Source organism: Aegilops tauschii, chromosome 4 (genome assembly GCF_002575655.3).
Source record: "Aegilops tauschii subsp. strangulata cultivar AL8/78 chromosome 4, Aet v6.0, whole genome shotgun sequence".
NCBI classification, from domain to species: domain Eukaryota; kingdom Viridiplantae; phylum Streptophyta; class Magnoliopsida; order Poales; family Poaceae; genus Aegilops; species Aegilops tauschii.
In genome coordinates this window covers 110,074,425-110,102,217 of record NC_053038.3, presented here as the reverse complement: position 1 = coordinate 110,102,217, position 27,793 = coordinate 110,074,425, and the positions used below count along the sequence as shown (strand labels likewise).

Genomic DNA, 27,793 nt, shown 5'->3' with positions numbered 1-27,793 from the left:
TTCTTTCCAGAGTGGCTTGCCAACCCAGTTCTGGTCCTGAAGAAGAATAACAAGTGGCGTATGTGTATAGACTACACCAGCCTGAACAAGGCATGCCCAAAGGATCCGTTTGCTCTGCCACGGATTGACCAAGTGATAGACTCCACAGCCGGATGCGAGCTGTTGAGTTTTCTGGACGCCTACTCAGGGTACCATCAGATCAAGTTGGACCCAGCTGACCGCCTGAAGACTGCCTTCATCACACCCTTTGGAGCTTTCTGCTACCTGACTATGACATTCGGCTTGAGGAATGCCGGTGCCACTTTTCAGCGTTGCATGCAGAAATGCCTCTTGAAACAACTCGGCAGAAATGCCCACGTCTATGTAGACGACATTGTGGTGAAGACAGAGAAGCGCGACACCTTGCTGGAAGACCTGAAAGAAACATTCGCCAACTTGCGCCGATTCCAAATCAAGCTCAACCCAGAGAAGTGCGTGTTCGGAGTGCCAGCCGGCCAGCTGCTAGGCTTCCTGGTCTCCGAACGCGGCATCGAGTGCAACCCCGTCAAGATCAAGACCATCGAGAGGATGGAGATTCCCACCAAACTGCGAGATGTGCAGAAGTTCACCGGCTGCTTGGCCTCCCTGAATCGTTTTATCAGCCGACTAGGAGAGAAGGCTCTCCCCCTGTACCGAATCATGAAGAAGTCCACTCACTTCGAGTGGAACGACCAAGCCGACCAAGCCTTCCATGAGTTGAAGAAAATGCTGACCACTCCGCCTGTCCTGGCAGCGTCGACTGAAAAGGAGCCCATGCTCCTCTACATCGCCGCGACTAGCCAAGTCGTCAGTACTGTTGTTGTGGTCCAGTGCCCGGAAGAAGGCCGAGCCCAGCTAGTCCAGAGGCCGGTGTACTACCTAAGCGAAGTGCTATCCAGCTCAAAGCAGAACTACATGCACTACCAGAAGATGTGCTATGGGGTATATTTCGCCGCCAAGAAACTGAAGCCCTACTTCCAAGAGCACCCCATCACGGTCGTGTGCACCGCCCCGCTCGCCGAGATCATAGGCAGACGGGATGCATCCGGCCGGGTGGCTAAATGGGCCATCGCACTGGAGCCCTACACGATCTTCTACCAACCCCGCACCGCCATCAAGTCCCAAGCGTTGGCCGACTTCCTCGTCGACTGGGCCGAGACCCAGTACCTACCGCCGGCTCCCGACTCCACCCATTGGCGGATGCACTTTGACGGGTCCAAGATGCGCACCGGCTTGGGAGCCGGCATCGTCCTCACCTCTCCCAAAGGCGACAAGCTCAAGTACACACTGCAAATCCACTTCGCCGCCTCCAACAACGTGGCCGAGTACGAGGCGCTCGTACATGGGCTCCGGCTAGCCAAAGAGCTCGGCATACGCTGGATCCTGTGTTACAGCGACTCAGACTTGGTGGTCCAGCAGTCGTCTGGCGACTGGGACGCCAAGGACGCGAACATGGCGAGCTATCGATTCCTCGTCCAGCAGATCAGCGGATACTTCGAAGGGTGCGAGTTCCTTCACGTGCCAAGGGCCGACAACGACCAAGCAGATGCCCTAGCATGGATCGGCTCCACCCGACAAGCCATACCGACTGGCGTCTCCCTCCAGCGCCTCCTCAAGCCGTACATCAAGCCGTCTCCAGAGTCGGACTCTATCTTCGTACCGCCTGCGCCAGATGCAGCCGGATCCGACTGGAGAAACCCCGCAGGCGGCACGGGGACTTCGACAACTGGCCCGGGGACTGCCGTAGTCGCACCCGGCCCGGGGACTTCAGAACCCGACCCGGGGACTGCAGCAGTCGGCCCGGGGACTGCAACGACACAAGAAGCGGTGGCCGACTCCAATTCCACGCCACCCAACCCACCCACCCGAGTCATGGTGGCTACACTAACAGAAGAAGAAGTCATAGCTCCGTCATGGGCCCAGCCCATCCTCAAGTTCCTAGTCAGCAGAGAGCTGCCGGCTGATGAGATCTCAGCAAGACTAGTGCAACGACGAGCCGCAGCATATGCAATAATCAACAGAGAGCTTGTGAAGCACAGCGTCACTGGAGTCTTCCAGCGTTGTGTCGAGCCAGAAAAAGGAGTGGCAATCCTCAAGGATATCCACCAAGGCGAATGCGGCCACCACGCAGCCTCAAGATCACTTGTGGCCAAGGCTTTCCGCCATGGTTTCTTCTGGTCGACTGCCTTGGAGGATGCTAAAGAAATAGTCAAGAGCTGCAGAGGATGACAAGTTTTTAGTTCCAAGCAACACCTGCCGGCTTCTGCACTCAAGACCATTCCCCTCACCTGGCCTTTTGCCGTCTGGGGACTGGACATGGTGGGCCCTTTCAAGACAGCCCGCGGCGGCTTGACGCATCTACTTGTCGCTGTGGACAAGTTCACAAAGTGGATCGAAGCAAAGCCGATCAAGAAGCTGAACGGGCCGACTGCCGTGACATTCATCACCGACATCACTACTCGGTACGGCGTGCCGCACAGCATCATCACCGACAACGGCACGAACTTCGCCAAAGGAGCACTGGCACGTTTCTGCGCGACGCAGGGCATCCGACTGGACTTAGCGTCCGTTGCCCACCCGCAGTCAAACGGCCAGGTCGAGCGAGCAAATGAACTCATCCTCTCCGGCATCAAGCCCCGACTGGTTGTACCACTGGAGCGATCAGCTGGCTGCTGGCTCGATGAGCTGTCGGCTGTCCTCTGGAGTCTGCGCACTACACCCAACAAGTCAACCGGCTTCACTCCATTCTTCCTCGTGTATGGTGCCGAGGCTGTCATCCCAACAGACATCGAGTTCGACTCGCCTCGGATCACCATGTACACGGAGGAGGAGGCCAAGGAAGCAAGAGAAGACGGCGTCGACCTACTGGAAGAAGGCCGGCTGTTAGCACTCAGCCGGTCCGCCATCTACCAGCAAGGGCTGCGCCGCTACTACAACCGCAAGGTCAAGCCAAGATCCTTCCAAGAGGGCGACCTTGTGCTCCGGCTGATCCAGCGAACAGCCGGCCAGCACAAGCTCTCGGCCCCTTGGGAAGGCCCCTTCGTCATCAGCAAGGCACTAGGCAACGACTCCTACTACCTGATCGACGCGCAAAAACCAAGAGCACGCAAGAGAGACGACTCCGGCAAGGAGTCGGAGCGACCATGGAACGCAAACCTCCTGAGAAGATTTTACAGTTGAAAGCAGTATGTATCATGCTACCCTTTTGTATTAAGTACAAACCAACAGGCCCCCCGAACAGTACTCGGGGACTGCCTTTGTTTATCTATGAATGACAAGTGTCATATCCATGAATGTATTATTACATTTGATTTCTTGTTGGGCACCGGGTTCGACTAGTCGGCCCGGGGACTGGCCGCCTTGAGCTATATTAAAAGTTCTACCTGAAGTCAGACAAGTAGTGTGCCGACTCCCGAGTCCTCTCTTGCTAAAAGTCGCAGCTCGAAGAACCGACTGTCCGACTAGCAAGAGGCAAGGCAGAAAGGACGCCCACACGAAAAATGGCTAAGGACCAACGAACTTATATAGCAAAAAGACGGCCTCTAACCACGCTTGCCGGCTGTCAGAACAGCCGGCTGGCCGGCTTCCTAAACACTTAGCTTTAGTCCAGCAAAGCTAGAGTACTCCCCCCCAATTGGCCAAGCACTCCTCCAGCTACAGATTGCAGAGCAACTGTCTGACTGGGGAGGCGGCAACCAAGGGAGGGCGGCAAAGGAAACAGCAGAAGGATAAAAAGCAAAGTACGAGGAAAAGCCAAATGCATGCATAAGTTATATATACATATAAAGCCCCCAACAGGCCGGCAATCAACATGGTTCGAATACACCCCCAGTGGGTGGAATTGTGCAGACTTAACACAGTATTGTTCCAAAAGTAACAGGACAGGAAAACAAAAGATGACAGACTAGACTAGGGCGCAGTGCGGGAGCCGAGCTGGTCGGTGAAGACGGCCTCGCCGGCTGAAGGAGTGGCCGCCTAGCGGGTCTCGGCTTGGTCACCACCAGTGGCAGGCGACGCACTCGCGCGCGACGTGGTGCTGGAGGCGCGGTCAGGCTGAGGCTGGTTGGCTGCTCCACCAGCCGGCTCGGCGTCTTCACCCTCCTCCTCCTCCTCTTCACCCTCGTCGCTGGAGTCGATCTCCTCTGCCGAGTCTTCACCGTCTGCCGGGTTCAGCCCGAACCACTCCTCCGGCTGGGTGACACCGTTGTCATCTACCTCGAGGGCGAAGACGCTGGTGTCGGTGTAGTCGGCGATTGTCGAAGCCCGCCGGATGATAGCCGGCCGCGCCGGCTCCAGCTCCGTGTCGGCTTGCTGCCGCCAGGTAGCCAGCTGATCCAGGCTCAGGCCGGGATACCAGGCCTTGACGAACTCCAGCGCCCGCCTGGCGCCGGACCGAGCCGCCGAGGCCTTCCAGGCTTCGAAGCGGCCGACTGCCACCTCCAGCCAGTCGGCGGTCCGACTGGGGGTGCGAGGAACCACTTGGCCGGGCCAGAGGGCGGCCAACACTTGCGCCCCGGCACGCTGAAGCCGGCGGAGCAGTCGGTGAGCCGGCTGGATGCGGGCCTGGATCGCCAAGAGCTGCTCCTCCAGCGAACAGCCGGCGGTTGGTGAAATCTTGAAGCCAGCCAGCCTTCGCGCTTGGCGGCGGGTCTCGATGATCTGGTTGGCGGCGGTAGAATAGCCAGGGAAATATTCTATGCAAGAAAGAAGAAGAAAAGAAGAAAAGAACACCAAGTCAGAAAACGAGCCAAAAGCGGCAGACGGCAAGAAAGGACGAAGAAGTAGGCGGCTTACCGTCAACCAGATCTTCGATCTGACCATAGCCAGAGATCAGAGTTTGCCTTGCTTCAGCCCAGCCAGCCGCCTCCGTCTCGTACTCGGCCTGGAGGGCGGCTTCGCGGTCCTGCACCGCCTTCAGAGCCGCCTTGTGGCCTTCCTCCTGGTCGGCCAACTTCTTGGCCAGACGGTCGCGTTCCTGCACCAAGGCGGCGAGCTCGGCATCCTTGGCACGAAGGGCAGTCTGAGACTCCCCCAGCTGTGCCCTCAGACCGGCGTTGGCCGCTGCAAAGACAGCAGAAAAAGAAAGAACAGTAAGAGGAAGTCGTCAAGGAAGATCCGACCCGACTGCTCAGCAGTCGGCCTGAATCTCGGGGACTACACCCAGTGGGTGCGCTGACGCGCCCCCACATGAGATAAAGAACAAAACACGTACCCTGGCTCTCAGTAAGGTTGGCGGTCTTCTGGGTCAGCTCCCGAGCCTGGGAGTTGAAGGCGGCCGCACGAAGATTGTGGTAGTCCTGCAAGATAGACAGAAGATCGAAGTAAGAACAAGAATAGCAAAGCCAAATCCACTAAGAAGTTCCAAGCCGCCTGCTCAGCAGCCGACTCGGAACTCGGGGACTACACCCAGTGGGTGCGCTGACGCGCCCCCATGGAAGAAATCAAGATCAAGAAGAAGCAAGATGGGAAGACTAACCCGGATGGCCGCCCGCGTCGCAAGGAACTCGTCGGTGAACTGCCTCAGCGCCGTAGCCTGGGCCTGGAGCCGGGTCCAGACGTCCTGCGCGGCCACGTTCATCACGGCCGTCCCTCCGCCCGGCGTCCACCCCGAGGTAGCGCTGGCCACCTCCACATCCTGGGCCGACGAGCTGGAGCCCGCGGCCGACTGCGGCTCCGACGCGGCCTTCTGTGGCTCTGACGCAGCCTTCCCCGCGCGCCGGCTCGGCGGCATCCGGACCGCCAGCTCAGTCCTCGCGGCCGGCTCGACCCCCGCCAACTGCGCGGGCGGCAGATCAGGCCGGCCGCCTTGAGCCGCCCCAGTCGGCGGGGTCGGCACCGGCGCCCTCTCTAGGACGACGACGTCGTCGTCCCTCTCCAGCCCTGGCTGGTCGCCGCCGGCTCCTTCTGGCGAGGGCTCCAGGGCCCCAGGCGCTGCGACGCGCAGCGGGGTGACCATCAAGGCCTCTGCCGCCACAGCTACAGCCTCCGCCTGGGCCTTGGCTGCGGCGTCGGCGAGCGCCTTCGCCGCCTCCTCCTCCTGCGCCGCCTGGACGGCAGCCGCCTTCCGTGCCTCCGCCTCCCGCGCCTCCCGCGCGTTCCGTTCTGTCGCTCCCTGAAGGTCGGCACGGGGGTCCACGCGGCGAGTGGTGCTCCCAGAACCCCTCGGCGACTCGACGACGGAGGCGGCAGCCGCCCGCTCAAGGGACAACGGAGCTCTGGTCGTTTGGAGAAAAAGACAAGGGTTCAGGAACCACCAGAGAAAAGAAAGAAAAAAGAGTATACAAAAGAATTCGAACTTACGCCAACACAGTCTGTGGTTGCTTCACCGTCTTGCGGAAGCGAGCCGCCTTCGCGGCCGCCTCCTCCCGCCTGGTGGCTGCCGCCCCGCCCCTGGGTTTCTTCGTCCGACTGCCGAACAAACCCTGGGCGGCGCGACGCTTTTGCCCTCCGCCCCGAGCAGGCGGTGCAGCGGAGGAACCCGCGCCACGTCCAGATGCCGGCCGGCGGCGCGGGACGACTTCGGCCTCATCGTCGTCCGACCAGTCATCGAAGGTGACTCCATGCCCGGAGCCGCCTGCTTCGCCGCCGGTTTGGCCACCACCCGGCTCGGTGTTGTCGTCCATAGCGGCCGCCCCCAAGTCGGGGTCCTCTAGGTCGTGCTACGTACGGTCGGGGACAAATCGGCGCTCCGCATCCGACCCGCCGGCAGGACGAAGGAGAGGACTCTGTCGAAGACAAGCCGACTAGTCAAAGTCGGCCAAGGGAACTCGGCGACAAAGCTAAGAGAAAAAGAAGAGACAAGGAGAGCATACCGTGGGCGGTGGATTGGCTCGGCTATATGGCTCCTTGCCGAACTGCCACTCTTCGGAGAGTTTGCAGTTCGCGAGGTAGTTCACCATATAGGCAACCTCCTCGTGCGGCATGTCCTTGGTGCACATCCGGCTCGGATCGAGCTGGTCGCTCATGTGACAGATCAGATGAGGACGGCTCTGGAGCGGAAGTACCCGGCGCGTGACGAAGGCGGCCAGCAGGTCGGGCCCCGTCAAGCCCTCCGACTGGGTCATCGCTCGCACTCGGGTGACGGCTGCGGACCCAGCCAGTGTCAGAGTCACGGCCCGGTAGGACCACTGGGGCCGCCTGCCCGCCAGTGGGCCAGCTACGTAAGCCGGCAGGTTGACGTAGTCGCCCTGCGGGGCGATGCTTCTGACGTAGAAATACGACTTTTGCCACCTCTTCACCGACTGGATCAGCGGGATGACGGGGAAGGGGTTGTCGGCGACCGCCCTCCGCACCGCGATGAAGGCGCCAGTCTGAGCCGGCACGCCCTGCATGCGCGTGCCCAGCTTGGACTGGAAGAACTCCCCCCAGAGCTCGAGGGTAGGGAGGACGTCGAGGTAGCCTTCGCACAGGGTGACGAAGGCAGACAGCAGCACCACCGCGTTTGGGGTGAGGTGGTGCGGCTGGAGCTAGTAGAACTCGAGCCAGGAGCGGAAGAAGGCGCTCACGGGCAGGCCGATGCCGCGCAAGAAATGCGAGCGGAAGACCACCCGCTCGCCCTCCCGCGGCTCCGGCGTAATTTCCTTCACCGGCGCGAGACGGACCTCCACCTTGTCCGCGCCGGGCAGCCGCCGCGTCTTGCGGAGGAACTCGACGTGATCCTCGTGGACGTTGGAGCCGTCCCAATCCCCGCCATACTGCTCTGTGGCGGGAGGCATGGCGAAAACGAGCGCGGCGGCGGAAGAACGTGTGGTGGAAGAGCGCGGCGGCGAGGCGCTGTTGCAAGAAACGGCAAGAGAAAGAAGATGGTGGGAGGAGGAGGAGCGTGCAAGAGCCTGCCGCTCTCCCTCTCCCCCTACTTATAGCTTCGCGAGGTGAGGCCGGGGAGGCCGGACGTGGGGGGAGACGTGGGATTAACTGCACCCACTCCCCCCACGCCTCGCGATTATTACGCCCTAAAGGCGTGCCGAAACTGCCGCAAGGAGACGTGCGGGCGGTTTCGGGCTGCAGAGAATCCGCGCCCGGGCCCGGGCGTGGACGTGGCGGGCCCCGCCCTGCGGCGACGTCCCGTCGCACGCGTGGGCTGGCAGGCTTTCTGGCCGAGAGAGGCCACGTGGGTCGCAGACGGCAAGTGGCCGGCCCGCGGCCCGGTGCACGCACTGGCGAGCTCCCGCCCTCCGACTCCGGAGTTTTTCGACCAAGGCGGCGCGCCTAACCAAAGCCGGCTCCCAGCTGCCGACTTGTCAAGATAGGAAGCTGACCGAGCTTCTCGACTCCTACCCAACCTCGAAGCCCAATCAGCTTCGGGGACTACTGTCGGAGTAAATGGCCACGGGTAGCCTAACCGACTGCCCCTGGCTCTTCCAAAAAAATTATCAGGCCTTTGGGCCTTCAAGCATTAGGCCGCCTTCCCAGGCCGGCTACTTCCGAAGCCGACTCTCAAAAGGCGACCCAGCCTCAGCAACCTCCCCCCCTCCCAAGATAACCGCGGGATGGCCGACTCCAGGGAGCCGGCCATAGAGAACGCCGACTCCCCAGAGTCGGCCACGAAGAGCGCCGACTCCAAGAAACCGGCTAAGACCGCAACCACCAAAACTACATCCACATAACAGTGACAAGACGGGGTGTGGCCACAGTGCGGCCCACTACCCCCGAAGCCCGAGGCAAGCATGGCCACAGGAGGCCGTACGGGACGGCCATCTCCCGTCCGGCTCGGCACTGTAGCCATGCTAGCCTCAACGTCATCCACGACAGACGCCCGTACGGCCCACGGGCGGCGGGTCCCTTCAGCCAGAGAGAGGCGCGGAGGCGGCCCGGCCTCCCCCAGTCGGCCAAGGGCGTAGCCGGCCCCCAGAAGCCGGCTACCCCCTCCCTCGAAGCATGCGCCACATTAAGGAGACAAGACGAGGTAAGGCTACAGTGAGAGCCCTCGAGGCGGCCCACTGTAGCCACGCTTACCTCAACGAAGCCCTCGTCATCAGGGGCGAGGCTACAGTAAGCAGCCGCCGACAAGATCCTAGGCGGTGGGGCCGGCCTGTCGACCAAGAGGCCGGCAGCCGGCGGGACCCACTAGTCGGCGGGCCCCAACAGCCGGCGGAGAAGCCGACGAGCGTAGACACTGACGGCAGGGACCAGAGCCCAGCCGGATTACAATTGTACCCCCGGGGGGTAGGCCTATATAAACCCCCCGGGGCACCCATGCAAAGGGTTGTCTTCTGAGCATAGCACACACACCATAGAAAGAGAGAGAAGCAAGAGCTAGCCTTGTTCTTCTTCTCCCTTGAACCCAACAGCTCTAGGAGCGATTGTAGCTACTTTTCCCGATCTAGTGATCATGCGGAGACCCCGCAGAGCAGGACTAGGGGTGATATCTCCTCGGAGAGCCCCGAACCTGGGTAAGATCCGCCGGCGTGCATGTCTTCGCCTCATCCCGTTTCCAGGCACCGGCGACGTCTTATTGGCACCCACAATGATAAGCCACCCATTGGCATATGTCGCACCTACCACCCGACACCGGGTCATCACCTTCTTCATGTCTATCATGTTGGCGCACATCTGGTTCTCTTGACGACGAATGTGCTGATTCAACTCCTGTATGTAGGGTGTAATAGATTTATCCTTCCTGGTCCAAATCATCTCCCATTGCTCATCTCGGTGTCCACATATCTGGTAGATGGTGTCCTTAAGATCCTTGTTGTATACCTCGCCGATGCGTCCAATGGCGACGTGGGCGGCCATGCTCTTTCCTAGACTCCAGGTTGGTGCATCAAAGGAAAACTCGATGGGCTCGGTAACTGGCGCGAACGTCCTTCCTGGAACATGAACTTGAATCATCCAGCGCTCCTCTTTTGGTAGAGTGGCAATGTAGGTTCCGGTGAAGCTTGGTATGCCGATGCTTAGGTACCTAGTGACTTTCTTCAAGTGTCGTCCGAAAGGTGTGTCGTCATCCGGTTGAGTGAACTTGTTCCTTGGGTCCGCCATCTATAGAGTAGAAATGGAGAAGAGTTAGAAATTAGTAGAGAAGAGTATCCTGTGGCTTTTCCTAGTGGTCGCGTCCTACAGTCGGTGTGTGCTCTGATACCATCTTGCAGCGACTAGACCTTAGACGGTCAAGTCTCTGTGCATAAGTGTCATCCCTGGATTGGTATTGCTGACACACACAGTACTCGAGGATTTATAACAGAGTTCAATCACACACTTATTACATCGAGTGTCTCAAAAAGAGTACTTATTACAATAATATGGCTGAAGGCCATCTAAATAAGATAACTACGGAAGCATCGAAGATAAATGAGTCCATCCAACTCCACGGCAATACTGTGTGCACGACAACGACCTAGCGCACCTTACTCTTTGTCTGAAAATTCTGCAACATAATACGTTGCAGCCGTGTAGGTCAGCACATGGAATATGCTGGCAAGATAACACTATAGAGCAATGAACAAATAACAGCTATCACTACATGCATATATGGCTGGTGGAGGCTCTAAGGTTATCATTTGCATAAAGCCAATTTTTCCCTACAACAAAGGAATACATTTTATTTAACTACAAAGTTATGCCATCAAATGAGAAGGTTCCTGCAACTGAATCCCAAAGTAATAATTATAACCCAACAAATTTTATTAAGTAAAGTGATGAGATCAAATCAATAATTCAAGTACCAGATACTCAAGATGTCCATAACCGGGGACACGGCTAACCATGATTAGTTTGTACACTCTGCAGAGGTTTGCGCACTTTTCCCCACAAGACTCAATCTCCTTCGTTGAATTTCTCGCACTACATGGTGTTTGAGAAACGGATGATCGAGACACAATCTTTCCGAAGCATTACTCTTTACTTTGGGTAGACAGTACCACCTATTTCCCCTACATCTGCTAGCCTACCACTAAAAGAGGTCACACAACATACTCAACTATGCCAGAGCCCATAATGGCTTATGGCTGCACACGGAAGTTTCTAGCATGAATAATCTTATGATCCCTTTGAGCCTGGGTGGCAAACCGTAGGATGATCACACGGGTACTCCGGGATATCCTAGGACAACACTGGATTGCTCCAGGTGCCCACAACCAATCCACCCAGATGTGTATTTAGGTAGCCACCTTAAGCTTCCCTTAGTTAAAAACTCTCACATCTTGCATGAATCTCACATACCAATCCACGTCTACGAGCATAGCAAAGTAATGCAATCATAACGTAGTAACTCCCGGGGTTTGAATATAAGACAATAGGTCCCTACCTCATCAACTACTTCCCAAATACCCACATGTTATCAAATCCTACTCATGCAATGTTTGAGGGTTGAAACTAATGCATAAAAACTGGGTAATAAGGGATATGATCAAAGTGTTACTTGCCTTGCTGACGATCGGAAAACCCAAGAGATTCGTAGTAGCAAGCCTCGCACTCCGGAAACTCTATCGTGAACAAACAATAGCATACATAAGCACTCAAGCATAAGATGCAAGGTTAAAACCAAAATAAAAGATCTAAACAGAAAGTACAAGGGAAGAGCTTCAATTAGCAAAAAGAATCAATCGAATCGGAGATACGAAACTCAAACTACGATCAAAAGAAGTTCAAAAACAAATCTGCTTGAAATCAAATTTTAAATTTTCAAAATCATGTTCAAGTTGTTTATCTGGACAGAGGGGAACAAGACAAAGATTTTGGCGTTGGTTTCACTGGATTTGGATAAACAAGCAAAAAGTAGTGAGGGTTTGAAGATCATGGACTAGTATGTAAGAAAACTATTCATGGATAGGTCCCTGGCCGAAAAATAAACAGAAAAATAAAAATCTATCGGACGAACGTCCGCTAACAGAGACTAACGAATGAATTCGTTTGTTAACAAATCTAAACAGGCGAACGTCCGCTAACAGAGAAGTCATGTTACTAACAGAGAAGTCATGTTACTAGACCATGACGAACCTACGAACTATGAAGAAGCTATGATGAGCCCAAATTCCAATAAATGGCTTAAGGCCATGAAATCTGAGATAGGATCCATGCACGAGAACAAAGTGTGGACTTTGGTTGACTTGCCCGATGACCGGCGAGCCATAGAGAATAAATGGATCTTCAAGAAGAAGACTGACGCTGATGGTAATGTTACTGTCTACAAAGCTCGACTTGTCGCGAAAGGTTTTCGACAAGTTCAAGGAGTTGACTACGATGAGACTTTCTCACCCGTAGCGATGCTTAAGTCTGTCCGAATCATGTTAGAAATTGCTGCATTTTATGATTATGACATCTGGCAAATGGACGTCAAAACTGCATTCCTTAATGGATTTCTTAAAGAAGAGTTTTATATGATGCAACCAGAAGGTTTTTTCGATCCTAAAGGTGCTAACAAAGTGTGCAAGCTCCAGCGAGCCATCTATGGACTGGTGCAAGCATCTCGGAGTTGGAATATATGGTTTGATGAGGTGATCAAAGCATATGGTTTTATATAGACTTTCGAAGAAGCCTGTATTTACAAGAAAGTGAGTGGGAGCTCTGTAGCATTTCTAATATTATATGTGGATGACATATTGTTGATTTGAAATGATGTACAATTTCTGGATAGCATAAAAGGATACTTGAATAAAAGTTTTTCAATGAAAGACCTCGGTGAAGCTGCTTATATTGGGCATCAAGATCTATAGAGATAGATCAAGATGCTTAATAGGACTTTCACAAAGCACATACCTTGATAAAGTTTTGAAGACGTTCAAAATGGATCAGTCAAAGAAAGGGTTCTTACCTATTACAAGGTGTGAAGTTGAGTCAGACTCAATGCCCGACCACTGCATAAGATAGAGAGAAAATGAAAGTCATTCCCTATGCCTCAGCCATAGGTTCTATCATATATGCTATGCTGTGTACCAGACCTGATGTGTGCCTTGCTATAAGTCTGGCAGGGAGGTACCAAAGTAATCCAGGAGTGGATCACTGGACAATGGTCAAGAACATCCTGAAGTACCTGAAAAGGACTAAGGATATGTTTCTCGTTTATGGAGGTGACAAAGAGCTTGTCGTAAATGGTTACGTCGATGCTAGTTTTGACATTGATCCGGATGACTCTAAGTCACAAACCGGTTACGTATTTATATTGAATGGTGGAGCTGTCAGTTGGTGTAGTTCCAAGCAGAGCGTCGTGGCGGGATCTACGTGTGAAGCGGAGTACATAGCTGCTTCGGAAGCAGCAAATGAAGGAGTCTGGATGAAGGAGTTCATATCCAATCTAGGCGTAATACCTAGTGCATCGGGTCCAATAAAAATCTTTTGTGACAATACTGGAGCAATTGCCTTAGCGGAGGAATCCAGATTTCACAAAAGAACCAAACACATAAAGAGACGCTTCAACTCCATCCGTGATCAAGTCAAGGAGGGAGACATAGAGATTTGCAAAATACATATGGATCTGAATGTAGAAGACCCATTGACTAAGCCTCTTCCACGAGCAAAACATGATCAGCACCAAGACTCCATGGGTGTTAGAATCATTACAATGTAATCTGGATTATTGACTCTAGTGCAAGTGGGAGACTGAAGGAAATATGCCCTAGAGGCAATAATAAAGTTGTTATTTTATATTTCCTTATTCATGATAAATGTTTATTATTTATGCTAGAATTGTATTGATCGGAAACCCAAATACATGTGTGAATACATAGACAAACATTGTGTCCCTAGTAAGCCTCTACTTGACTAGCTAGTTGATCAAAGATGGTTAAGGTTTCCTAACCATGGACATGAGTTTTCATTTGATAACGGGATCACATCATTAGGAGAATGATGTGATGGAGATGACCCATCCGTTAGCTTAGCATATTGATTGTTCAGTTTTATTGCTATTGCTTTCTTCGTGTCGAATACATATTCCTTCGACTATGAGATTATGCAACTCCCGGATACCGCAGGAATACCTTGTGTTCTATCAAACGTCACAACGTAACTGGGTGATTATAAAGATGCTCTACAGGTATCTCCGAAGGTGTTTGTTGGGTTGGCATAGATCGATATTAGGATTTGTCACTCCGAGTATCAGAGAGGTATCTCTGGGCCCTCTCGGTAATGCACATCATAAGAAGCCTTGCAAGCAAAGTGACTAATGAGTTAGTTAAAAGATTATGTATTACAGAATGAGTAAAGAGACTTGCCGGTAACGAGATTGAACAAGGTATGTGGATACCGACGATCGAATCTTGGGCAAGTAACATACCGATGACAAAGGGAATAACGTATGTTGTCATAACGGTTTGACCGATAAAGATCTTCGTAGAATATGTAGGAGCCAATATGAGCATCCATGTTCCGCTATTGGTTATTGAATGGAGAGGTGTCTCGGTCATGTCTACATAGTTCTCAAACCCGTAGGGTCTGCACGCTTAACGTTCGATGTCGATTTAGTATTATATGAGTTATGTGATTTGGTGACCGAATGTTGTTCGGAGTCCCGGATGAGATCACGGACATGGCGAGGAGTCTCGGAATGGCCAAGAGGTAAATATTGATATATATAGGATGATAGTATTCGGACACCGGAAGTGTTCCGGAGTGTATCGGGTATGTATCGGAGTACCGGGGGGGGGGGGGGGGTTACCGGAACCCCCAGGGGAAAGATATGGGCCATAGGAGGGGAGCACACCATCCCACAAGGGGTGCCCCCCCCCAAGGAAGGAGGCCGAGTGGGAGAAGGGAAAGAGGGGGTTCGCCCTCCCTTTCCTTCTCTCCTTACTCTTCCCTTTTCCCCCTCCGACAAATATGGAAGGGGGGGAGGCCGAATTGGCGAGGACCCCAAGTAGGATTACTCCTACTTGGGGCGCACCCTTGCTGCTCCCCTCCCCTCCCACCTATATATATGTGGGGAGGGGGCGCCTAGAATACACAACATCAATTGTTAGCCGTGTGCGGCGTCCCTCTCCACAGTTTACACCCCCGGTCATATTCTCGTGGTGCTTAGGCGAAGCCCTGCGCGGATCACTTCACCATCATCGTCACCACGCCGTCGTGTTGACGGAACTCATCTACTTCCTTGACACCTTGCTGGATCAAGAAGGCGAGGGACGTCATCGCGCTGAACGTGTGCAGAACTTGGAGGTGTCGTACGTTCGGTTCTTGATCGGTCGGAGCTAGAAGAAGTTCGACTACATCAACCGCATTATCAAACGCTTCCGCTTTCGGTCTATGAGGGTACGTAGACACACTCTCCCCCTCATTGCTATGCATCTCCTAAATATATCTTCCGTGAGCGTAGGAATTTTTTTGAAATTGCATGCTACATTTTCCAACATCTCCATGGAAAGATCTTGCGTGTGCGTAGATTTGTTTTTGTTTTCCATGCAACGTTCCCCAACACTCCGCCACTAAAGCGGTGTGACTGAACATGCCTCCTCACTGCATTCAAATGCCTCCATTATACCCTGGTGAAAGCCGAGAAACCTACTCCGGCCACACTTCCGTTCAGGACGGGCCGACATTAAACACAACTTCGGGCAAGCTCCTCCCATTTTCCCTTTATTTAAATAAGGCCATATGCCGGGCGAGAATCGCACCACTTCGTCGCTCCCCATCTCCTTCTTCCTCCATTTCTCCACTCTTTCGATGGCATACGACGAGCAGCAAGAGCAGTTCTCCGGCATAAAAGTTGGTTGGGTGGCCTACCGAGCCCCGCGGACACGAGCGAGGCAACTCGCTACTCCAGCTCCCTCGCCTAGCCCGACGGAGCCAGTTGACGCCCCAAGCCGGCGCGTGGTTCAGTAACTCGCCACTCCAAGCCAGCTCGCGGAGGAGTGGCGAGTTGCTCCAGCTGGCACGACAGGGAGCACGACGACATGGGCATCGTCGTTGCCGTGGAAGACGCCATGTCGTCCGCGCCTCTCGTGCCAGCGACCGCGCCATCCGCTGTCAATGCACGCGTAGCCGCGCTCTACCGGCAGAGACAGAAGCCGGGCACACGAAGATCGATGAGTCGGTAGCCACCGCGTCTGCGTCTGCTGCCAACATCGAGGGAAAGTAGAACAGGGAAGGCTGTCGCCGCTTGGTCCCAGGAAGACCACCGCCGGCGCGTCGCCGGCTTGTACAGTAGGTGACCTTTCCGGTTCTTTATCTTAGACCATCCTGGCACCCGTCTGAGCTCCACGGAAACACCCTTCCCCTCTGGCTGAAGTACCCTCTTTGCCATCCGATGAGCGACACAATTGGACATAGGAAAGATACGGGGAAAGATTATGCCTCCGGGACTCACCGCAGTCCGGTTAGCGGGCTGCCGGACATGTGGAAGACAAAGGGATCCGTCGTGGCCGGCTGTAGACTAGTGTAGTGTATCTGTGTCGTGGGAGTGGGGCTCCGTGCGACTGTGCGAGCACATAGTTTTATTGTTTTAGTTAAAATATGTCCAAAAATGTAACTGTTCTAGTCCGGTTTGTATGAATCCATCACGTGAATATGAAATTCGGCCATGTTGGCATGAATTTCATCCGGTTTGTTTTAAGAAAAGTTTGAAATGTATGCGTCTAGTGTTGGATGACGACCTCTCGCATCCGTATCCGCGGACTGGTCCCTTCTGTCTTTGGACGAACGCGGGGAAAAATTTACAGGTCGCGGTTGAAGATGCTCTAAGTGATCCAAAAGTCGCTAACGGTCCGACCAGGTAAAGTGGCAGCCGATTGTACAAAGTGCCTAGACACACTCGCAAACCAGCCTGGGGTTGGATAGTTATAGAGACAGTGATATCCCAGTCCACCAGGGTTCAAATCCTGGTGCTCGCATTATTGCTGAATTTATTTAAGAATTTCTGGCGATGCGCTTTTAGTGGGAGAAGACGTTCCCGTCGACGACATGGTGCACTACGGTGACTTCGCAAATCTCGTGATGATATCCTGTCTCAGTCCCTCGAAAATGCTCATAGGAGTAGGGTGTGTTATGTGCGTTTATATGGATGAGTGTATGCTTGTGTATGTATGAGCGTTTGCGTCTGTACCGTGTTAAAAAAAATACTAGACACACTCAGTTTACATTTGCGTGGTTAAAAAATACTGTAATAATTTAGCGATGTTGTTTTTCGCGTGACGCAACTGGCCACCTGTCCCATAGCAGCACACCGGTGTCCCAGAACCAATTTACAAAGCCATGGCGTCGACCTACCACTACCGGCTACCATATCCTCTCCCATTGACTGCTGCACCCCCAGCGTCCGCATCCCGCTGCCGCTTCCCGATGGCCTCCACCGCCCCCCTCGGTACGTGCTTTTCTCGCAATACTTTTCGAACCTTTAACTTGACCTAGCCAAAATTGGGATGCTACTGTGAAGCGCATGGCGTGCTAGATCAGGCAGGGTTGTTGAAATCGGGAAGGGGCGTGGGCTCGATTAGGTAGAAATGTGCTGAATTCAGCAAATCGCCAGAACTAGTTCTAGATTCCAGACCAGGAAGATCAGTTGGAACATCGCACGCAAGAAATAGCGCAATGCGCCAACGGATTCCGGGTTTAGGGGGTTCCCCGATACAATTCTCATGATAAACATTGACTAGATGCTTATTTTAATGGCTATTTAGGCTCTGTTCTTATTTTAAGGGCATGCTATCTAGCGAATGTTCCCTGGGAAGGATGGCATTTGCGAATATTTTTCGCTTGCGGGAGCATGGCAATTCTTTCAGGCGAACACGTTTCACAGCAAAATCCCTTCTTTACAGAAGTTGCCATGTGTTCCTGAAGAAATTGCCATGTGCTTTCAAAGAACTTGCAATAAAAAATGTTCGCAGATGCCATGCTTCTCAGGGAATGTTCGCTGGCTATTGGGGTCCTATTTTTAGGAGCAGATGCTTATTCACTTTAAGGGGAAGCCGTCGTCAGCACCCTTTTCAATTTAGTTCTGTTGCACATGACTCTCCACATGCACCCCTAGTTGACAGGGCGCCTGTTTTAATATAGCCTCTTTTTTCTTGTATCATTTTCCTTGATGACAGAAGGAGTATCTCATGATGCAGGGGTCACGGTGTCCACATCAGAGAGTGTTGGTCAGAATGACTTGCTGATTGTCGGGCCTGGTGTGCTTGGTCGAATCGTAGCTGAGAAATGGCGACAGGTATGAGAAGTATCTTCCTCGCTAAGTGGCTCACCTGTTATTTATAAAATATGAAGAACTTTCCTCATACCATGTTGAGCTAATGAAATGATTATTTTACTGAGAGATTTGAATTTTCCGAGCTAATGAAAGAAAACAATTTGTCATGTTCAAATCAGGTCTTGTTTCTAGTTAAAGGGCATTTGTTCCTCATAGCATGTTATCATTTCTCCGGTGGCATTGGCACTAGTAAATCCTGAAGATATTTTCGTTGAAAACCAATAACTTTCTAGTTTATTTGATATCCACCATATGTATCTTTTTTGTCTGCAAAACATGATAATTGTATGCTTATAATATATTTTGTTTTTTTCTGCTTTGTAAATATTGTAAAGATTTCAAGCATAGCTTTAATGTATCTTACAGGAGCATCCAGATTGCAAAATTTATGGCCAGACTGCAACCACAGATCATCACAGTGAACTAACTAAAATTGGGATAATTCCCTCCCTGAAGGGACCCAGAGTTGATCAGAAAGTTCCGTACGTTATTTTCTGTGCTCCTCCATATCGCACGGATGATTACCCTGGGGATCTTAGGTAAGCAAAGTGTTTGATCGTTTTTTCATCTAAGAATAAACTGGAATTTTTTTCAAATACAGTTAACTTAATGTTGCGGTATATTTGTTTTGTGTATATGATGGTACATCACGGCGGGATCTATCCTGATAACAAAACGAGCCTTCAAATCGGCATGCTTATAATGTTTGGCGACATGCATCTAAAAAATAGTTGTGTGCTTTGCAAATGTTCTGGATATAGGAAGTATATATGGTGTGTGGTTACGTATGAATATAGTTTTTTGGTCTTCATATTCATATGTTCTGAAAATACAAAAGTATCTGTTATTGTCACTAATCATACTTGTTCAGAAGGAGCTCGAGTATTTTTCAAATCTGTGTAGATGGTATGTTATTTTAGAGATGCCATATATGTCATTCGGTTGTTTTTACGAAGTCATGCATGATGTTTTCTCTTTATCTAATCCTACCCATGGAAGAAAATAGGTACACCCTCTGTAACTAAATAAAACGTCTTATATTTAGTTGCGGAGGTAGTAGTTTGGATTCATAATCCTTGTGTTATACTTCTCTCTAGGATCAACTTAAATTCAAAGAGAAACAGATGGATGGGGCATGCACTATTTGCAGGAACTGCACATGGACACACAAATTTGACTGCTTTTTTTGGAGGGTAAAAACATGGCCGAGGGTTGCTTTCGTACCTCCATCCATTTTGTTATATTGAAATTTGTTTCTGAGTTTTCCCATCCTCCCTACAGGAATTTGTGAAAACTGAAGCTTATGTTGCAAACTTAATAAACATAAATTACTGTAGGCTTAAGGTGATATATAGACCTTCAAATGATCAAGACGCTGAAAAGATTAAAGTCACATACATAGAAAGAACATTGTATTAAAATTTGGATATTTAGTAGGACGTGAGAGATAATGTTGTTAACACCATGGTCGCATGGTACTGTGGACAAATACATGAATATAATTTACACTACTAAATGGAGAAACGAGAAACTTCCTTCCCTCGTCTGTGTACCTTTATATATCAGAATTATCACAAACTGAGAAACATAAGATGGGAATAGTTCTCGACCTCTAGGAGTCTGAGCAGAGGTGTTTTTCCCATTATGTCTTTTATCACTCAAATATATGCTTTTGTAGTTGCATCTCTAGTTTGTTATATCAACATAATGCACCATTTGAGATCGTTTTATTATAAATGTGATAAGACTATGTATGAGAACTGCTAGCTTCAATAGTGATTTATACTGCAATGATAATACATGGGAGATGGAAACTACTAACACACGCTGATAGGAGCTGGGATCCTACCAGGCCTAGCTCTTGGGTTGCAGGGGTTGAAGGGAGGGTGGCGAGGAGCTGGGCGCGAGCGGCGGCGCGACGGCGCCGTGGTTGCGCGGTGGAGGAGGAGATGGCGCAGGAGGCGGCTAGGGTTAGGGTTCCGGCTCCTAAAGGGAGCCGGGCAATAGCTATGACTTATTGATTAATTCCAAAACGTGGCCTTACAAGTGTTTATATAATCCTCGAGGTGCTAATAAAAATAAAGATAAGTTGGGCTAAGCCCCTAACTAGACGCGCCATTGGGCCTCCTCCGGCTATAAGTGACGCCGGTCATAACATCTCTCCCCGCGTGCGCAAATAGCTCGTCCTCGAGCTGGAAGTCTAAAAATGCTGGCGAAACTCCTCGAGCTGCTCCCAAGTGGCGTCCTCCTCCGGAAGGCCTTGCCACTGGTCAACAAATGCCACACACCGCGGTGCTGATGGGTCTTCAACACCTTCGCTGGGCCCGGAAGAAGACGTCCATTGGAGGTTGGACGAAGCGCCGGCGCGGCCGCCGGCGGATCACCGCGGAAAGGATTCAGCAAGCCCACATGGAAGACGTCGTGGATGCGAGCGCTGGGCGGAAGCTGAAGGCGGTATGCGACCTTGCCGATGCGTTCCACCACGGAAAACGGTCCCGCGTAGCGAGGGCCCAGCTTGCGCTTAGCGCGCGGATCCAGTGGCTGCGTGGAGTGGTGAAGGAGCCGCAACCACACCCAGTCGCCCACCGCAAACTCCGCCTCGTGGTGGTGGCCGTCGTAGTACTTCTTGGACAGCTGCTGGGCCTAGAGAAGACATTGGCGCACCTCGGCAAGGATCTCATCCATGCTGCAGAGAAGGTCGCCAGCCGCCTCCGTTCGGACCGTCCCGGGGTCAACCGGCAGGATGGGTGGTGGAGGACGACTATAGACCACTTCAAAAGGTGTGGCGCGCAGGGCGGAGTGGTAGGAGGTGTTGTAGCAGTACTCCGCCCAAGCGAGCCAGTCCACCCAAGCCTGGGGACGATCACCTGTAACACAACGCAAATACATAGCAATCACCTTGTTGACCACCTCAGATTGGCCGTCCGTCTGGGGGTGGAAGGCCCTACTCAGGCGCAGTTTCACGCCCGCCATCCGGAAGAGATCGCGCCAGACATGACCAGTGAACACCGGGTCACGGTCGCTGACGATTGAAGAGGGGAACCCGTGGAGGCGGACGATGCCGTCGAAGAAGGCACGCGCCACGGAGGAGGCGGTGTAGGGGTGGCCGAGCGCAATGAAGTGTGCATACTTGGAGAAGCGGTCGACCACCATAAGGATGACGAACGTGCCGCCCACCTTGGGAAGGCCCTCGATGAAGTCCATGGAGATGTTGGCCCGGACCTGAGAGGGCACCTCAAGGGGCTGTAGCAGCCCTGCCGGCCGCAGTGTCTCGGGTCTTGTTGCGCTGGCACGTCATGCAAGACCGCACCCAGTCTCGCACCAGCGCCCGGTCGCCGGGGATGTAGAAATCTGCTCGGAGACGGTGGAGGGTCTTCTGCACGCCCTCATGACCGGCCGAGTGGGCCAGCAGCAGGGCCTGGTGACGGAGGTCGCCGTGATCCGGCACGAAGAGCCAGCGCCCGTGCAGGAGCAGGCCATCAGCCATGCGCCACGGCTCCTCCAGGTCGCCGGCGTCGAGGCGCTGCGCATCCGAAGCGCTCGCGGTGGCCCGGCGGATGTCGTCGATGAGGGCGAAGGAGGGCCCCGAGCGGATGCAGAGGGCCGCCCCCGCGGGGTCGACGGTGTCGGTGTCGTGGTCGGCGTCGCGGCGGGACAGTGCGTCGGCCACGGTGTTGAGGCGGCCCAGACGGTACTCGATGGTGAAGTCGAAGCCAAAGAGCTTGCTGATCCACTGATGCTGCGGCACGATGGAGAGGCGCTGGTCCAACAAGAATTTGAGGCTGTAGTGATCCATGCGAATACGGAACGGCCGCCCCCAATGATACGGCCGCCAGTGACGCACAGCCTGCACCAAGCCGATAAGCTCCCTCTCATAGGCCGCGAGCTTGTGGTGGCGCGCGGTGAAGGGCCTACTGAAGAACGCAAGCGGCCCATCGCCCTGATGGAGGACTGCGCCAAACCCCACGCCTGAGGCGTCGCAATCCACCATGAACAACTTGTCGAAGTCAAGCACCTGGAGGACTGGCCCCGTCGTGAGAGCCTGCTTGAGGGTCTGGAATGCCTCGGTCGCCTCCGTATCCCAGGAGAAGGCGTCGCGGCGCAGCAGGCGCGTAAGTGGGGCCGCAATGAGGCCGAATTCCTGGATGAATTTCCGGTAGTATCCAACGAGGCCCAAGAAGCCACGGAAGGCCCGCGGTGAGCGCGGCGTTGGCCAAGCCGTGACCGCCGCGACCTTGTCGGCATCCATAGCGACGCCCGCCGCCGAGATGACGTGGCCGAGATATGCGATTGATGTCGTGCCGAACGAGCACTTCGAGCGCTTGAGGTGCAGATGGTGCGCTCGAAGCTCGTTGAAGACGATGGCCACGTGTTGCAGGTGCTCCGGCCACGATGAGCTGTAGATAAGAATGTCATCAAAGAAAACAAGCACAAACCGGCGCAAGTAGGGGCGGAGCACGTCGTTCATCAACGCTTGGAATGTCGCCGGTGTTGAAATATATTGCCCACCTCCCTCCATCAGTTCGGACTTTTGGATGAGTTGGTCGGTGCATGAATTCAATATGGTATTCGAGCCAAGAGGTCTTGAGTTCAAGACCCTGCCAACGCAGTATTAAATAAAACGATTCTGCGGCCTACATCGATCCCCGTCTAAGGACTAAAATAGCCTAGACGTGAGGGGGAGTGTTGAAATATATTGCCCACCTCCCTCCATCAGTTTGGACTTTTGGATGAGTTGGTCGGTGCATGAATTCAATAGCCGGGGCATTGGAGAGGCCAAAGGGCATCACCAAGAACTCGAAGTGGCCATGATGAGTGCGGAAGGCCGTCTTCACGACATCGTCCGGGTGCATCCGCAGCTAGTGATATCCCGAACGGAGGTCGAGCTTGGTGAAAAAGCGTGCCCCGTGTAGCTCGTTCAGGAGTTCATCCACGACGGGGATAGGAAATTTGTCCTTGGACGTCTTGGCGTTGAGAGCACGGTAGTCGATGCAGAAACGCCACGAACCGTTGGCCTTGCGCACGAGGAGCACCGGCGCGGAAAACGGTGACGTCGAGATCCGGATGATGCCCTGGGCGAGCATGACCGCACACTGCCGCTCCAGCTCGTCCTTCTGCAGACGGGGGTAGCGGTACGGCTGCACAGCGACGGGAGCGGTATCTGGCAGCAGGTGGATACGGTGGTCGTAGGGCCGGACAGGTGGCAGGCCTTGCGGAGCAGGCCCTGCGGCTCGTCGAAGAGGTCAATGTGCTGCTACAACAGGCTAGCCAACACGGGATGCTCAGCGTCGACGGCGGCCGCCGTCAACTGGGGCTGAGGGGCCGCCGGGGAGGCGCCATCGACGCCCTCCCACCGAATGCGGCGACCTAGGCGCCAGAAAATCATCATCATGGCGTCGAAGTCCCAGAGGATGGGACCCAGAGTCCGCAAGAAATCGACGCCGAGGATGAAGTCGAAGCAGCCCAAGTCGATGCTGGGGCAGGTGACGATGGGAACATGCCTAGCAATACCCTGGCAGTGGAGACGGTCACCGTTGGCCACGGTAACGCGTAACTGCTCTCCCCCGGTCGGCTGCAGCGCCGGGCGGCGCATGGTGGCCCCTGGCAGGAAGTTGTGGGTGGAGCCCGTGTCCAGGAGTGCGAGGAACCGCTCACCGTTGATCGTGACCGGCAGCAGCATAGTCTTCTCCGCCCGGATGCCCGCGAGTGCATGGAGGGAGACGACGAGGGCGTTTGCCTGGGCCGGCCCCGGCGGAATCTCGTCAGCCAATGGAGGGGCCGGGTCGCCCAGCCCGGCGACGGCGTCCTCCAAGTAGAACAGGCGCGGTCAAACGTGGCCCGGGATGTAGGGCTCATCGCAGTTGTAGCACAGCCCCTGACGGCAGCGCTCGAGCTGCTCGGCCGGGGTGAGCCGACGGAAGGGGCGCGTCGTGGCCGGCGCGTTGGGCGTCGCGAGGGCCTGGGCCGGACGCCCCGGCGCTGGTGGTGTCGGTGGCGGCCGGGTGGGCTGTCGGGCGCCCCGGGACGGTGACGCCTGTTGCATGGCCACCGCGCGACGCTCGAAGGCGCGGGCATAGTACATGGCCATCTGGAGGTTCTGTGGTCCCCGCATCTCCACGTCCACGCGGATATGATCCGGCAAATCGCCAACGAAGAGCTCGGCCCGCTGGCGAGCCGTCACGCCGCGCGCGTGGCAAGCCAGGGCCTGGAAGCGGTTGGCAAGTCGTGCACCGTAGAGGTGAAGGGTAGGCGCCCAAGCTCCGCCAGCCGGCTCCCGCGTATCGGCGGCCCGAAGCGTAAGAGGCAAAGCTCGCGGAAACGCTCCCATGGGGACATGCCGCCCTCGTCCTGCTTGAGGGCGTAATACCATGTCTGTGCGGCGCCTCGGAGGTGATAGGAGGCGATCCAGGTGCGGTCGGACTCGAGCGTGCGTTGCCCCCTGAAAAACTGGTTGCGCTGATTGAGCCAGTTCAGGGGGTCCACGGTGCCATCGTAGGTGGCGAACTCAAGCTTGGAGAAGCGCTGCGGCGTCTGGCCGTGGACGACAGAGGGGTACACCTCATCAGTGCGGAGCAGCGAGGACGACGGCGCCGAGTAGGTGGGCATCAGAGGGCCACCCTGGAACAGGGGCCCGTCGACGCCGGCATAGGGGTCGGCGGAGCCCGAGGGCCCGCCGAACTGGATGGACGAGGGCGGCACTGGCAGGGGCAGCACGTGCGGCTGTCCGGAGGCCGTTGTGTAGACCGGCTCGAGGGACCTGGCGTGCCAGGCCGGTAGCGGTGATGGCGATGGAGGGAACCGGACCTGGTGGATGGGCACCCCCTGAGCCGTTGTTGGGGCTCCCTGGGTCGAGGTTGTCGTCGGCGGCGGCTGCAGCTGCTGGTGCGGCAGCGCTACGGTGGGAGCGACGGAGGGCTGTTGCTGCATGGTGGAAGCGCCGATGTGCGCCGCGGGTGGCGGCTGCCACAGGCAGCAGCTGCGCTGCGGAGGCGAAGGGGTCGCCGAGGGGGGCGGCTGCCACGGCGGCGGCGGGGTGGCGAAGGGCCCAGGCGGCTGCGGCCCGCATGGGCTCGCGAGGAAGGTGCGGATGCCCGCGACCGCCTGGGTGAGGTCCTGGAGGGCCGCCGTCATCTCCTCCGGGGGTGGCAATCGGCGGCGTCCAGGCGGCGGAGGCCATTGAGCTCGACAAGGACGGTGCCCCAGTCGCGGAGGTGGCTGGCGGCGGAAGGGTGGCGGTGGGAAGAGGTGTAGACATGACCGATCCCGAGACAGCTGATACCAGATTGATAGGAGCTGGGATCCTACCAGGCCTAGCTCTTAGGTTGTAGGGGTGGAAGGGAGGGTGGCGAGGAGCTGGGCGCGAGCGGCGGCGCGACGGCGCCGTGGTCGTGCGGTGGAGGAGGAGGAGATGGCGCAGTAGGCGGCTAGGGTTAGGGTTCCGGCTCCTGAAGGGAGCCGGGCAATAGTTATGACTTATTGCTTAATTCCAAAACGTGGCCTTACAAGTGTTTATATAATCCTCGAGATGCTAATAAAAATAAAGATAAGTTGGGCTAAGCCCCTAACTAGACGCGCCATTTGGCCTCCTCCGGCTATAAGTGACGCCGGTCATAACACGCGCACTAGGCATTCTTATTTCCCATTGATTGCCAGGATACTCGGAGTGATCAATGATATTTTTGTACATATTAATACATAGCCAAGACTAATTATTGATGCGAATGCAATAATATTATTACAATAAAACATGACATGCACTTGCATGCATCTTTGTTGAGCAAACACCAAATAGTATATGAAGGACATGTACAATATCTTATTTCAGAAAAAATGTGCAGAGTTGCTGCATCAAACTGGAGTGGGGAAGGCTCTTTCCTGTTTACATCAAGTACTGCCGTGTATGACTGCAATGACAATGGATTTTGTGGCGAGGTATAAGTTTAAATCTAATCTAAACTGCTTATTGTAAAGAATCAAAGTTTTCTTATCTGTTTATTCTTTTTTTGTAAGGAAAATATTGCAGTAAATGATAAACTAGTCGTTAAGTAAGCTGAAGTTTGTCGAAAGCTTTACTTGTGATGCTCTGGAATTACCTCCTACTATCTTGATTTTATTTGACCTTGATTTTCCATTTCACTTTTGTAGGATTCTCCTTGTGTGCCGATTGGTATGAGTCCTCGGACTGACGTCCTCCTAAAAGCAGAAAATGTCGTCCTCGAGGCAGGAGGCTGTGCCCTGAGGCTAGCAGGGCTTTATATATCCTCACAATAAGACTACTTTTTATTCCAAACAACAAGCATTGTTAAACATAATTTTTTCCAAACTCTTATACATCAGAGTGAAGAGAACCAGTGCAGTTTGTTTCCTTGATTTACCACACAAAAAGGATCAAGGTCCTCATGTTTTCTGGTTGTCAAAAGGAACTGTAGATGCACGACCAGATCTCATAATCAGTATGATCCATTATGAAGTAAGATCTTCTACTTGTTTATTAAATGATAGGATAGTCGCTAGATGAGTTTGTTGCAGTTAGATTTTTTCAACATATCTCAACCCAACCCATATTTGATCAAACGCCATCCTTGCCCAATTTCATTCCTCTTTACAATTTAAATAAATGCTCAGAATGGTATCCATGCTTATCATTCTGTTGACATAATTAAATTCTATCAAGACCGTCTGTTCTGTTGATCACATGTGGGTGCAATGGTATATCAGGGATATGTTTTTTATCATCTACTTGTGCTATTTGCAGGATGCTGCTTCGCTTGGAATTGCCATCATGAAGAGGAGACTTCGCGGGCGTGTCTTTGTGGGCTGTGACAACCAACCTCTGTCCAGGTCACTACAACCTTCATTTTTTTTCAGCTCGCCGCCTGCTCATCTAAGTTCAGTTTTGCTCTGCCTTGCAAGTGTGTTGAGATGAGTTTGGGAGCTTTGCAGGCAAGAAATAATGGACCGTGTTAACAGGAGCGGGAAATTTGATGGCAAGTTTGAGGGCTTCACAGGTTAGTTGTTCAGTCTAGCTGTTTTTCTTGGGGGGTTTATAGCACACACGATTACAAAGTCTGCATCTTCCTTGGCTTCAGGTACAGACGGTCCATTGGGGAAGAGGATGGATAATTCCAAAACTCGGGCTGAGATCGGCTGGGAGCCCAAATATCCTAGTTTCACAGAATTCCTTGGTCTCAGCAATTGACATCTTGCCAGCTGCAACATCCCTCTGATTCCATATGTAAATCAATACCGATTTGATAGCAGATACAATCTGCATTATGAATTTCTTCGACAGTTGTCCTAAAGTTCCTCCTCCTTATGTTAGTGTAAGCATGAGTAGGTACCTCCAAAGTTATCTGGACTCTTTGATCGGTATTAAGTTCAATACAAATATAGATCCAAGCAAAGGGAAGATGTTCATCTCGTATGATAATTTGTCTGAACCTGTACGCAATATCAAGCCTATAGTGTCTCTCCCGTGGATCCCACCTAGTCCTGGGTGGGTCAATTGAACACTGATGGCTCATTTGCTATAGATGGGATGGCAGGTGCAAGTATGGTTCTAAGAGGTGCCGATGGATCCATCATTTTTTTTCAGCTTGCAGGGAGCTGAGATCTTGTCGGGATGCGCTTGAGGCGGAGCTTTGTGCGTGTATGAAAGGACTC

The 27,793-nt window shown here is 53.6% G+C and overlaps 1 protein-coding gene across 4 annotated transcripts; it reads left to right on the top strand.

Annotated features, from left to right (window-relative positions):
* Positions 1–17,061: 17,061 nt before the first annotated feature.
* Positions 17,062–27,554, top strand: LOC109763662 (uncharacterized). Of its 4 annotated transcripts, none has more exons than XM_073496370.1 (10): positions 17,062–17,245; positions 17,994–18,091; positions 18,497–18,669; positions 19,228–19,323; positions 25,969–26,062; positions 26,276–26,387; positions 26,512–26,600; positions 26,886–26,971; positions 27,074–27,138; positions 27,220–27,554. In XM_073496370.1, exons 1-10 carry the CDS (start codon positions 17,137–17,139, stop codon positions 27,327–27,329), a joined length of 1,032 nt encoding a protein of 343 aa, XP_073352471.1. In that variant the 5' UTR covers positions 17,062–17,136; the 3' UTR covers positions 27,330–27,554. The 4 variants fall into 4 exon arrangements, with proteins under 4 accessions (XP_073352471.1, XP_073352473.1, XP_073352470.1 ...); XM_073496369.1 differs by having other exon boundaries at positions 17,094–17,245; positions 17,973–18,091; XM_073496372.1 differs by lacking the exon at positions 19,228–19,323 and having other exon boundaries at positions 17,063–17,245.
* The last annotated feature ends 239 nt before the right edge of the window (positions 27,555–27,793 follow it).

Excerpts from the sequence above, each read along its gene's own strand:
- LOC109763662 (XM_073496369.1), top strand. The coding sequence starts at position 17,137 with ATGGCGTCGACCTACCACTACCGGCTACCATATCCTCTCCCATTGACT. Across the intron at positions 17,246-17,972 it reads GGCCTCCACCGCCCCCCTCG|AAGGAGTATCTCATGATGCA; the intron begins GTACGTGCTTTT and ends CCTTGATGACAG. Across the intron at positions 26,601-26,885 it reads TCAGTATGATCCATTATGAA|GATGCTGCTTCGCTTGGAAT; the intron begins GTAAGATCTTCT and ends TGCTATTTGCAG.